Here is a 12,458-nt window from a genome sequence, read left to right as displayed (position 1 = left end):
GAGTCGGGAGAAAGAGAGAGGAATAAAGCTGCGTTCGATCGACGCTGTCTAAGGGCGGCTGTTAGCAAACGGGCGAACGATGTCGAAGAAAAAACGGCAAGCAATCGGTCGTTGTTTTTCTAAAGGCTCTTCAGCACGCTCTTTCTCACGTCCAAATTGGACCATTTGTTTGTTTAGCCGCTACGCTAGCATAATACAGCGTACACATGCCGTGCAGCGCCGAGCCAGCTCACGCTCCCGTAAGACCTGAATTGCTAGTGTTTAGCGGATAACGTGACTGTGTCATACTAGTGGCGATATTATTATTATTTTTTTTTCAAATCGTGTCATTCAGCCTTTTCTTTTTTTTTTGTTCATTGTATTTTCCTTCAATGGGAACTTGGAAATGTTTTGTATATTCGAAATGGAAAGAAGCATTTCTATTCTATTCTCCGCCATCTTCTTCTTCGTTTTAGCCCATCCACGTCATGCCATTGACTGTTGGTTGGAGCCCATACTGAATCCCACTTTGTATATGAACACAATTTTGCCTGTATATATACACACGTCCGCGTGTCCGGGCATACGGCACGATAAACACTAACAAAAGCCTCAACTTTTGATCAACAAAAAAAAAAAAAAAAGAAAAGACAAGTTTTTCAAATAGTTTGATGGCCTCTGTGTACATGTGTACAAACTAAAGAGAAGAGGGTACGGTCAATGCCAAACACGTGGATGAGACAATGCCGGCAGTGTTCACCCCAGCACCGTTACGAAATCATTTTTGCGGGGGGGTACCTTCTCCGCCACAAACCGTAAATCGTCCCGACAAGAACCAGAAGTCCCGAGTTGATGTTTTCGAATGGGTCCAGACCCCGATCGCCACGCCCAGTAATTCTACGGATGTGTAGAAACCACACAGTTGGATGGTTTCATTTTCTTTCGACCCTGGACATCCTCATAGTCCGTGATAAATCCGGTACAAATCAACTCCCGTTTTTCTTTCATCTTGTTCATAATAATAAATCGACTCGAAAAAACAACAGGCATCTGTATAGCGTGTTTAGCCTTAGAATGTGCCGTATTTATTTTATTTTTCATTCTTAAGATTTATGTTTTGATAGCTCATTAGCGAGTTTTGGCGCGGGATCAGAACTAAATATCTTGCCGTCAGAACGCCGCCGGGTGGGAGGAGCGCAGAGACGATACTATTTTTTGTTCCAGCCACAATTGCATGGACGGGTGGGTGTTTGGCCTAAGGAATAAAAACGACAATGTTTGTCAGCCAGACAATATCTATGGCTATGGACCTTACATAAATGTCAAAAGAGTTGTTTTCCATCGTTTCAATTCTCAGTTTATCACTCACTACGAGACACGCCCCGCTTGACCTTTCTCTTAGCTCCAATCGTTTTCACTTACCAAAATGCAATAATTCATTGCCGTTGATGGCTAGACAAGATAAAAAGAAATCACAAGTCTTGTCGGTGAACGTGAAAACACCGCCAACTGCTATAGTCAATTGGTCAATTTTGTGGCACGTCTCTTTTTCCCAGTCAGAGTAGCCGACATGACCTCGCTTCGTTCTTTATAAATTCTTCTTTCTTCGGTCTTCTTCTTCTCGCGTGGAAACCCCCAACAGTTAAAGAAAAAGACGTGAAAAAGAAAGAGAGAAGTAGGTAATCGATAATGAACCTCTTTTCCGTCTCTCGTCGCTTTTTCTTTTCGCTTTGTCCCTTTGATCACGAGGCAGCAGCGACACACGCTGATACGTTTCCTCTTTTTTATTTTTTATTTTTCCTTCTCTTTCTCCAAGACGTTGTTGTACAGCGGGAGCCAGAGTCGAGTAGAAACAGATATAGGAGACATGGCTCACCTCTCTATTCTATCTTTCCTCTCCGTCCATGTTCTAGCTATAGACTGTTCCGTGGGGTTTTCGGCTGCCCTAGCCACGACATTCAATGCACTCGTGAGTGGTAATCCATCACGTCGCGAAAAGGGATTCTCGTTTTGCTTGCTCGCTTCACGGTGGTGCAGATAGTCTTGTGGATTTTCAACTAATGATGTGACGAAGAAAATCGACTAGCAATTGAATTATGTTGCTCAAGAGTTATAACGCGCTAATAAATGACTTTCATGGCTTCGAATCGGTTACTTTCTTCCTCGTGGTGAATAACCGCCGCCGTTTGATTTGTCATGAAAAATTGTGCTCTTTCCAATTGGTCATGTTAATAAAGTTATGGTGTAGATGATGAGCGTGGCTTGTTGGAAAATCAGAATTGCAAGATTTGTGAAATGCGTGCTTGTTTCCGCCATTTGGATTCGGAAGAGCTGTTTCTGCTTTTGCGTTTTCTACCGATTTCGTTTCTTGTTTTTTTTTTTTCTTTTGTCATTCGATTTGTTTAAAACGGATAGTTCCGGCAGCTTCGACTGATTGGTATCGTTGTGTGCGTCTTTGTTTTCGACAAAGAAAAGACAAGAAAGGACGGCAGAAAGAAAAGAAAGACAGCAAAGAAAGAAGTCAGTCGGAACAGTGAACTTTCGAAGACAGACTCGTTTGATGACCCTTTCACCTATAGTTTTTTTTCTTTTTCTTTCTCATCCTCAACTGTCTTCTTCAACTTGATCGGGTTCGATTCTACTCTAATTTATTTGTGTGTGCTGTGCTGTGTGTTGGATGGCAAACGGATTCAAAAGAATGTAGCTCAATTAGGGTTAGAAAACCCTACCCGACGTCCTGATTGACTCTTTCAATTATACAGGGAAGGAAGGGGGGAGGGGTACAAGAAGGTTGAGCGTACAAGACAATTGAAAGAAGAACTTTTGGTATTAGACTGCGTTTATACCATTTAGATGGGAAACTTTTGTGCCGAGTTTGTATTTGACGGGGTATTTACTGTACAGACACGAGTTTATTTCTTCGGTCACGACACGGGAATTTGCGGGACTTCCTTCCCAATGATACCAGCACATATTTACACTAATACTCATCTCGTCTTTAGGTATAGCCGCCCAAGGAGCCACGGATGCTGTTGCTTCGAAATCCGCGCTCGACACGGCGACGTCGTCCGACACCGAAAGCGGTAAGATTATTCATTGCATGTTTGTTTTTGTTTTGTCCTTCTTTTGTTTTCGTTTATTTTTAGCTTCACTTTTTCTTCAGCATCTTGGCAAATCCCATTTTCAATGATTGATTCATGTAGAGAAAAGAGTGATGGATTCCAGAGCTTTCCGCATTTTTTTTTGTTTTGTTGAAGATCTCTTTTTTTGCCAGCAGGCTTGCAATAGGGGCTGTAGGAACAATCGCACATAGAGCACCGTGCCTTCTTCCATCGATCATTGAATACTCTTTCGTGATTCAGTGGCATAGGCTTCGCGACCCAAATCCCGGTTAGGACCAATCCGGTTATCGAAGAGTAACAAATAAAGAGCTAAAAATGGGAAAAGCCTTTTTACGTGAAGATATTACCATTTAGCGCAGACGGACGTTCATGTCCGTATAATGATTATTCGTTGTATGGTTTTGTGGTTTTCGAAGTATGAACAGCGAACGGTGAAATAGAATTTGCAAGCTCGTGACGTAATCGAACGTTTTTGCCTTAAGTGGAAAGTCTGGATAGCGTTGATGAGGCCGGAACCAATTAAGCGAACGTGAATGGTATAAACTTGATCGATTCTGATTTTCGTTCATTTCTTTTTTTGTTTTTTGCCTTTTTTGTGCCTATTTTTTTAAATCTCCATCGGTAAAAGAAGCCAAGGGTTCTAGATGAAAGACTACACCAGTACAGTGGGGAGAAGGGCGGAAAGAATGTATATAGAACCACGAACACTATAGGTATAACTTAAATTCTATCTCGTTAAATGATGTACGTACATCGTACGTGGCTAGACGGAAAGAAAAGAAATAGTGTGGCAACCAAAGTCAGTTAGAAGCCTTTGGCATAGTAATCTCATCCGCTATCCTCCCAGTTGAGTCCTGTCACAGCAGCGGGAAGCGTTGATTGCATCATCAACTTTTCGTGTAACAATACTCGTCTAGCCTATCCATATATAGGCGTCGTTAGCAATGTAATTCTCTTTCGTCTATTCGTCGTCTCAGTACTTGTCTCATTGCGGTGATAATAGTGATCGGTCCTAATGGAGACGCAGCCAATTAATCTTAAGCCTGCCCACCTCGTCCTAACCTCGCCTCGTCCACCCGTAATCCCGCCACTATCAGTCCGAAATCAATTCAACTCAGCATTAAGGCCGAAGGGCTCGAAACGCTGATGGGCTCTTCCATCGTTGTGCCGTGTCTAATGGTCGTCCCACGTCCTTGGTTTCTTACGTTAGGTTGACAAACGATCTTCGTTGATCGACGCACAGTCCTCACGTCACGAATTGGACTGCCTTTGACTTGTTTCTTACTTCTTCAAAAGCCCGTTCTAGACGTTCGTGATGGCCGACGAGCCAAGTCTCGCCATCCATCGCTGGTAATTGCATCAACGGACAGAGTCGATTTGTTGAGGGGGGGTTCTGTTTTTTACGTTGCTCTTGCGGGGGGGGAGCAAGGGTTCAAAGTTGAAGTTAGACAGTGAACTTGGAGAGAGGAGGCTCTAACTGCTTTCAAGTTTACAATTTCAACTATCTAGACGAATCGTTTTCGGTCGACATGCAACACAATACAAAAGAAGAAAAAGAAGGAGCAAGCCATACTATCGATAGCACCACCATTCAATCAGTCGATTCAAGAGTTAGCTTCACAAAAAAAAAAAAAAAAGAGCCTTGCTCATCTTGAATGCAGAGGCTAAAAGCCGAGCGTACCGGAGCGGCTCAGCTCATTGTGTGTAGATGTACCACCGTTTCTTCGGCCACTGTTGCCACCCCTGCTGCATTTCCAAATCATTTGATACCGTTCCGTTCGGATTGCTATCCGATCCGCCGGATGCCAATCCATTATAAGGAATTGAATGGACGGGCGCCCTTTGCGTCGGTCGTTTCAAAGTCAGTGTGTCCGAATTCACTCTCTTACATTTGAGGAAGAGAGAGAGAGAAGAAGAAGAAAGAAAGAGAAAGAATGAAAAAAGTGAGAGAAAGAGATATCGTTGAAGAAGGACAACATAAAGGCTGCTTACAAGGAATTTTTTCAAAGACTTTGGTCGTTACAAAGAGATATAATCAAGACAGATCGTACAGATCGTACAAAACTAGCGATGCTGGTATGGCACATTACGTAATCTGATTTGTTATTCTGAAATTTCTGATTGCGTAAATGTTCTCCTTTGGTGAATTTTCTCTACATGTCCCATATCAACAATTGGTAAATTCTAAATTGGCAAAGGTCAGGTGCTGATCAGCTTTGTGGAATCTCTCAAACATATCGATGACCGGGACTAGTGAAATTCTAAAGTCTTGTGAAATACCTTAACACTTGCCTACCCAGATGGCGCTAAACTAAAAACTTCCCTTTGAAGTCTCCAAAGTCCCTTATTCCGACAGACAAAAAAAAAACTTTAATTCTACTAGAAAAACCAAAATTCCGAAAAATATAGAGTAGTGTACTAAAAAAGGGGATTGGCCTATCTTTAGACGGTGCTTGGTCATCGTACACGAATAAACAAAGTATAGAAAGAAAAAAAAAAGAGACGGTAGACGTAGAGCAAGACCAAAAGGGAGATGGGGGTAGGCAGCAATTTGGAACTGGTGGTCGGTAGATATTGTAAATATTTACGGAAGTCCCTTCCTTTTTTTCGGTCTTTTTTTTTTTTTTTATATATTTTTCTTCTTTTTATAGCGTGTTCTCTGAGCAGTGCAGCACCTTTTGGTTGCTGCAAACTCCCGGGATTCACATGCGTCCCGTTACTTATAGTGGCTCTAAATATTTCGGTTCAAACAGCTGTATATATACGCGTGTAGTCTATGACGTGAGCGTTTAGATAAAATATGACCAGCGTTCGTGGTGATGAGGGACTTGGCTGCCCGTCGGGATGTCTCTGCTTTTCTTATTTTTTCCCGTTTTATCGCTTACCACGTGTTTCATCAAAAACATGCAGTATATTCTAAATAGTCTAAATAGAACAGTCAGTTTTCTTTTAATGGAAAAGGCTTTTGCCGCACAGTACATATAATGATCTAGGCTATTTCTCTATCTGTATTAATACTCTTTTAAGGTACATTTTTCTGTGCTTATGCTTCTCTGTTAGCTGATGTTGCGATGTGATGACTGATCGGACGAACAGACAAGCCAAGCTGTCTGTCTCTTTTTTTTTCTTCTTTCTTCTTTTTTCTTTAGCTGATGAATGATGTCATCAGCGTCGTGTATTAAATTTTTTCTCCAGTGTTACATTAATCGAGTGAAAGACATTTTGTATTATCTTCTTAATTCTGTTTTATTTTACTGTATGGGTTTCTATTTTGGCACTTATGGTTTATCCTTTGAGATTGATGTTGCTGTTGATTGATCTTTTCTTTTCTTTTTTAGTTTCTTATCCGCCCGTTAGATGTCTCACTTTCTTAAAGGCTTTTTCTAGCTTAGGACTCATTCGTCAGATGGCGTTTTAGCCTGACTTTTTTAAAATACAAAATTTCCCGCTGGGGCCGTAGAAGTTTGATAACTCAAGAATAGGTGGCGTTGCAATTCCTCCCAACATATTTAAGCGACTTACTTGCGTTTGCGAGTTTCCGGATGCAGGCTTTATTTTTGTTCTTTTTAGTGAGGGAGTCAATTTTTCTAGGAGTTTTTGTGTATATTATATAACATTTTGTTCGAAAATTCACTTGATTGACATGGCTTTCTGTACATGCGTTATAACTTGTGTTGCTGCTAACAACCTCCAAAATAATTTTACGGTAGACACTTGGGCAGCGGAAGGGTGTCATTGATTGATTTGTTTTCTGGAAGCGATTGACTAGGCCCAATTCTCTATAGGAAAAGCAGTGGCCAGCTGACGATGGTGTGCAAATCTAAGGTAGCTATCAAATAATAGGACTTAGGTTCCGCCTAGTCCCATCGGGGCTTGTATATCCAGCTCTTAATCCGTAGTGATCCTAGGCGCCTGCCGTTGGTCGCAAGAACTCAATCTCTCCCCTAAGTAATAATATAGGAGGCAGAGCTTTGGCCAACACGATAGACAAATGAACGGATTATTTGGAATTTCGTAGCGAACCATTTAATCCTCTAGAAAAAGAAAACGCAGGGATTAGTCTCAAATTTTCCCTGGAACACATTTCTCTGCCATTTTCACTGCCTTTTCGGCTCTTGTCCAATTAACTCCCATAGCAGGTAGATCATTTCTAATTCACAAATGCGTCCATTGGGCCATCAACTGGAACTTAAAAATAAAAAAAGGCTAGTCATTTTGCTTTGTTTTGTCAATTCGTGGGAACTGGAACCCCTAGGCACACCACCTCATTCTTAAATGATCCTCGTTTAAAAAAAAAATATAACGATCTTCCATCGCTTCAAAAATTACGTGTTTTTCGATGTTGGATCTCCTGGGCACATTTTGCCCGGCAAACGAACTTCCAGTTTGCACCAGGATCCCGAGAAGCCTGTTGGATGGATTTTCTATTTTCATTCTATTTTTTTCTTTTTTTTTTTTTGAGAGGGGGGGGGAATCTGTTTGCTTTCAAAGAGCTTGTAGTATGTTAGTAGTAACGGTGTGCGGGGCGGCGTGGGTGTCCAGTTCGTTCCCCAGTCTGAAGGCGCCATGTGTTTTCAACTGTGTGTGTGATGGAAATGTCATCGGATCATTTTGCAATTGAAATGCTTTTCTCGAGTCGCCGTCTTCTTCTCTCACTCCGTGCCTTGCTCCCATTTTCTCTGAGCTTGTCCTCTCCTTCTTCACCCTCGACTAGCTCTAATGAGTTTTACACTCGCTCTTGCCCGTCTGTCTTCTTCAGCAAAAGTAAATAATGCGTCGAAGGATTTCCTGGACGCCTTCAGCACTTTTTCGAAAACGTCTAATCAGAAGCGGTTGGTGATTCCGACAACTTTGCTATTTGAGCTCTTCGAACGCGAATTCGTGCGTAGCAAAGAGACTATAGAGTCCGTCTCGAATCGGAGAAAACCATTTGATCCATAAAGCGTGTACGCAATCACACTCTGCAAGCGTCTCCCGGAGATAACGGTGTTCTTTATCATATGGACACACTGAAGAAGAAGAAGTAAACGATAGCAACACATTTTTAATCCGAAATCCGCAATGTTACGTGACACAATTCGTTTCATTTTCCGGCAGTCCTTTTAATCAGCCAATGAAGCGTTGGAAAGACGACTGGGCATTTTTTTTTTTTTTTCATGGTTGCTGGAATTACGGAACAAAAGAAACGTTTGTTTTTACAGTCTTTCTCTCTACTAGCCGACACGCATCGAGCCGAGTGTACCGTTTTCCTCACTCTGCCCATTATCTCGTCGTATCACTCGTTTTCTCACCCGACTGTCAGTCAGCCGGTAGTCTGCAACGCTTTATGTACACAACCGAAATCTTTTCTCCGTCCGTCAAACGTTCCGTTGATCCTTCCACCATTCCGCCCCTTCTTGGCCGCAGTTCTCTATATGCCGTCTATTTGTCTCTGGCGCTTTGCTACGCCACCTCTGCCGGATCGGCTCTGTTGGGTTTCACAGCTGCGTCCGGACACCTCTCTTCCATCACCCCCACCCTCCACTCTTGTTTGCGCTTTTAGAGGGGGGGGGTGGGGGGAGGCGGGGGGAGGGGAGAAGAGACCCCAAAATGAGGGGTCCACGTCTGAACTAGGCCGGAACTTTCTCGCCCGCCGGAATCGGAGCTGCTTTTTGACAACTTGGGCTTTACTTGATATCCGTTCGTTTTCTCTTTTTGTCTTCTTCTTTTTTTTTTTTCCTTCCGTTTTCTTTTGCCCCGTTCCCTATTTTTACACCCTGCTGTCAATCACGTCATAGTTTGGTAACCGATTTGTTTCGCACCTTAATCTTAATGGCTGATTGGATAAAAAACAAAAAATGAATACCGGATTCGGACCTGAATCCAATGCCTTTCACAATGTTAACAAAACTCATACAAAATCGATTTCGTGTCCCCTTATGTTAATTATCTTTAAGACATTATTTTCGTCTTGTTCTGCTTATCCACTGGGCTTAGCCAACACAAAGTAATCGTCAGTATGTATCTTGTCACCTGTCTGACGCGAGGAACAAACTGGAATTTATTAAATATTCATTCGGTTATGTTTGTTTTGTTTTGTTTTTGGCAGAGAAGAGTTTTGCTGTGGTAAACGTGACTTTTGTTCGATATTCGGTAGCGATAGCGCATTGCGTGCGCGTATACTGTCAAGGTGAAGCGAGCATTGTTCTTACGTGGTAAAGACAGCAAACGAAACGACATTGTTGCGTCCGATCTACCAAGAGGTTATAATTAAACGTAGCCTAAAAATATCGTTGGTGGCAAGCGAACAAAGCGAGGTGCCCCTTTTAAATGGCTTAAGTAAGATGTACGCACGCAGGATCGGCCAGTATAGGATCGACATCAACAATAAGCGGGAATTTCAAACCTAAACATTTCGTTCTCTCTTTTTTTTCTCTCCTCCCCCCCTTCTTTTATCTGTCTCTCTCCCCCTCTCTCCTCGTTCGCCGCCCTGTCAATAAACATACGGTCGAATCGAGAGCGAACCATCGGTGCATTATTTGTTGATTCAGTCTTTTCCCTTTTGCCGTGCCAACGTCGTATAACAGCACGTACCCCCCACAGCCAAGCCGAGAGCCGGCATGATAAAAGGGATTTCCAGCCTTCTAGCCCCAAGAGTGCTGCTCATTGTACGTCCTTTGTGCACCGTAATTATATGTAATGCAAGTTCCTAATTGGTTTCAATGTGTTTTTCGTTTTTAATGGTCATTTCCCTTCGTTTATGTTGCAGTGCGTAGTAAAGACATTCATGCGGGTCTGACTATATGCAACTTGTATGACAGAATGATCATCCGGTTTCTCTTTTGCTTTGTTCTTTTTTTATTTATTTATTTTTTATTTTTTTACTGTTTTTATTGTACGTATGAAACGTGTCCTTTAGTGTTTACGGATAGGTAGTATTTCAAAATGCGGGAATGATTCAGGGATTAAAATGAATATATTTATGGGTGTGTGTGTCTGGAGTTGCGGTGACTATCAGGGCGCCATTTTGATCGCGAGCCTCAACTGCCACACAAAAATATACCAAGTCATCCATCAACTTAGATTGTGAGAACCAAACAAGCGAGGGAAAAAAGGGAAAAAAAAAAAAAAGAAAAAGATTTGTGGAGATTGTCCTCCAACCTTCCGGTCGTCCTCCGGTTCTTTTCATAATAAAACTCGATGCCGCCAAAAAAGAAAAGAAGACTTTTTAATTTCGGTAAAGTTAAAGAAAAAAATAAAAGAAAATAATTTCCTTTAGGCAAATGACGCAAAGTTTGGAACATCCATCTGCAACAAACAAATGCAGTGCTTATTGAAAAACCGTTTTCGTCCTTCAAAACGTGAATAAAAAAAAACAAAAAAACTCGCATTTTACGTAAGGAATAAACGAAGAATCGGTAGAGTTGTCCGTTTAGAAAAGCCGACTCTTCCCGTGATAGATGACTTTCATTTCCCGCATGCCGGTCAAACTGTTGCCACGGTCTCAACTGTATTCACTTGTTATTTTTTTTTCTACCCTCCCGGGTTCGTCTTGTGACTGATCTGCCTTATTGAAAATGCTATTACGGTAAAAGAAAAAAATATATATATTGTAATGAAAACGCGGGAAGAAATCGAGTATAGTCCGTTAAAGAATCACGTGTGTAAGATGCATTTCATTACCCAGGGAAACGGACGTTAACATTCTAGGACTTCCCAAGCTATGCATCCTGATCTCAACGTATAAGAGTATATTTATAATAACTTTTCTGACCTGACCCAAATGTTCAATCACGTTCTTGTAGTCAGAAAAAATGTGACAGAAAGAATGTTCTTGCGCAATTAGAAATGTTATGTTAATTGAAGCTCTCGTTAAAAGTATATCGTTGTGGAATGCAGCATGTAGCGAATTGTTATTTGCCAGTTTGCATTCCCTACGCGATGCCCATAATTTTCAATGTTTACTTTAGGTCTTGAAAAGTAAATTAACATATAAGTATATCTGAGAAGAAGAAAAGAACGTTCGGAATTCGATTAAGGAAATTATCCGTCACGCGACCGTTCGTGCTGTGACCGAGAGTTAAGCTGAAAAGGCCTATATACTTGTCATCCATTTGATAGAATAACGGGGAAAACTTTCGGTCCGTTTAAGACCAAGAGAAAACTTGTACGATTATATATTATTGCCTTTTGTAGCTATAAAGAGATTTGCAATTTAAGAACGACAAGTCTGGGGTTTCTTCAAAGTACGTCACAATCAGGTTTCCGCGTGGTTTCGTGCGATGTGCGTTGTGATTTTCGCCCGTCTTTTGGTGTCGTAAAATAAGCTGCTTGTAAACCTTTGATGCAATTATGCTAATGTAGACCTATAAGAGAACACCGCGGTATTCGCTGTACTTATTTCCTCGCAGACATTCCATTTAGACGAATTCGTGTTTAGGAACTTTGTTCTCTCCTTGGCCCTTGATATCCTTTGGTATTCATTGCGTCACATCAGTATGCAGTTTATTTGTGTCGAATCGCATAATTTGGTAAGCGTGCGACACGTGTCTTGGGAGACGCCGACTATCACAAAAACTTGCTACCATTTTCAATCTTTTATTTCGGTTATTTCTTTGCGTCCAAATAGAGTCTGCACAACGTGGGCTGAATGTTACGTTTTCGTTGCCGTATCCGACAACCCGTTGAAAAATGGGGAATGACAGTTATGAGGATACTTAATGCTTGTCTTCAACAATGGATTGCCGCTTCCATTTGTTTCTGCGATGTTAGCCTAAATATAGTTGGCGAAAACAAATCAAAACGTACAATCAAAGAAGCGACTATACGAGGCTGAACGATTATTCATCTTAAACAGGAATTTCTAGAAGAAAGCAAAGCAATAGGAAAGAAACGGACATTGTTGGACTTACTTGTTCGAAATAAAGAATATATATATATATTTTTTTTACACAAATATCTTCAGTCCGAACTCGCAGTGCCTCATACTACTTTCAGCCGTATAGATGTGTGTAGGTTTGGCTTGTGGGCCTGGAGGGTTGTCAGGCCACAACAAACCAACGATATTACATTTTTGGCATTTCATTGCCTTAAGAATTCATAGCCGCCGATCGAAAGCCGCACCGTCTTTTGTGTTGTTCGCTTACATCTTGTTATTTTTATTGCCTTTGCCCTTCTTTTGTTGGCCTCTTCGCTTTTTGCAAAGTCACCTATAAAATGGCAAGGCCAATTAGCATTTTTTTATTGATCATTTCGGACAACGTTCCGAATTCGTTACCAGTAATGAACTCGATCATTAACGAGTCATTGCATTCGTTCATTTTTCAAGATCGTCCAAAACAATTCTGGTTTTCCACAAATTGAACGTCACTTGCAGTT

The 12,458-nt window shown here is 41.5% G+C and overlaps 1 protein-coding gene across 1 annotated transcript in view; it reads left to right on the top strand.

Annotated features, from left to right (window-relative positions):
• The window catches only part of LOC116917647 (inactive tyrosine-protein kinase transmembrane receptor ROR1), a 103,029-nt gene that overhangs the window by 44,156 nt on the left and 46,415 nt on the right, over window positions 1–12,458 (top strand). Inside the window, exon 2 of the mRNA XM_032923197.2 lies at window positions 2,982–3,062. Coding sequence (XP_032779088.2) covers window positions 2,982–3,062 — 81 coding nt within the window. The remainder of the gene's footprint in view (window positions 1–2,981; window positions 3,063–12,458) is intronic.

The sequence above is a fragment of the Daphnia magna genome, linkage group LG2 (assembly GCF_020631705.1).
Source record: "Daphnia magna isolate NIES linkage group LG2, ASM2063170v1.1, whole genome shotgun sequence".
Classification (NCBI taxonomy): Eukaryota; Metazoa; Arthropoda; class Branchiopoda; order Diplostraca; family Daphniidae; genus Daphnia; species Daphnia magna.
This window is presented reverse-complemented; position numbering and strand designations above follow the sequence as displayed.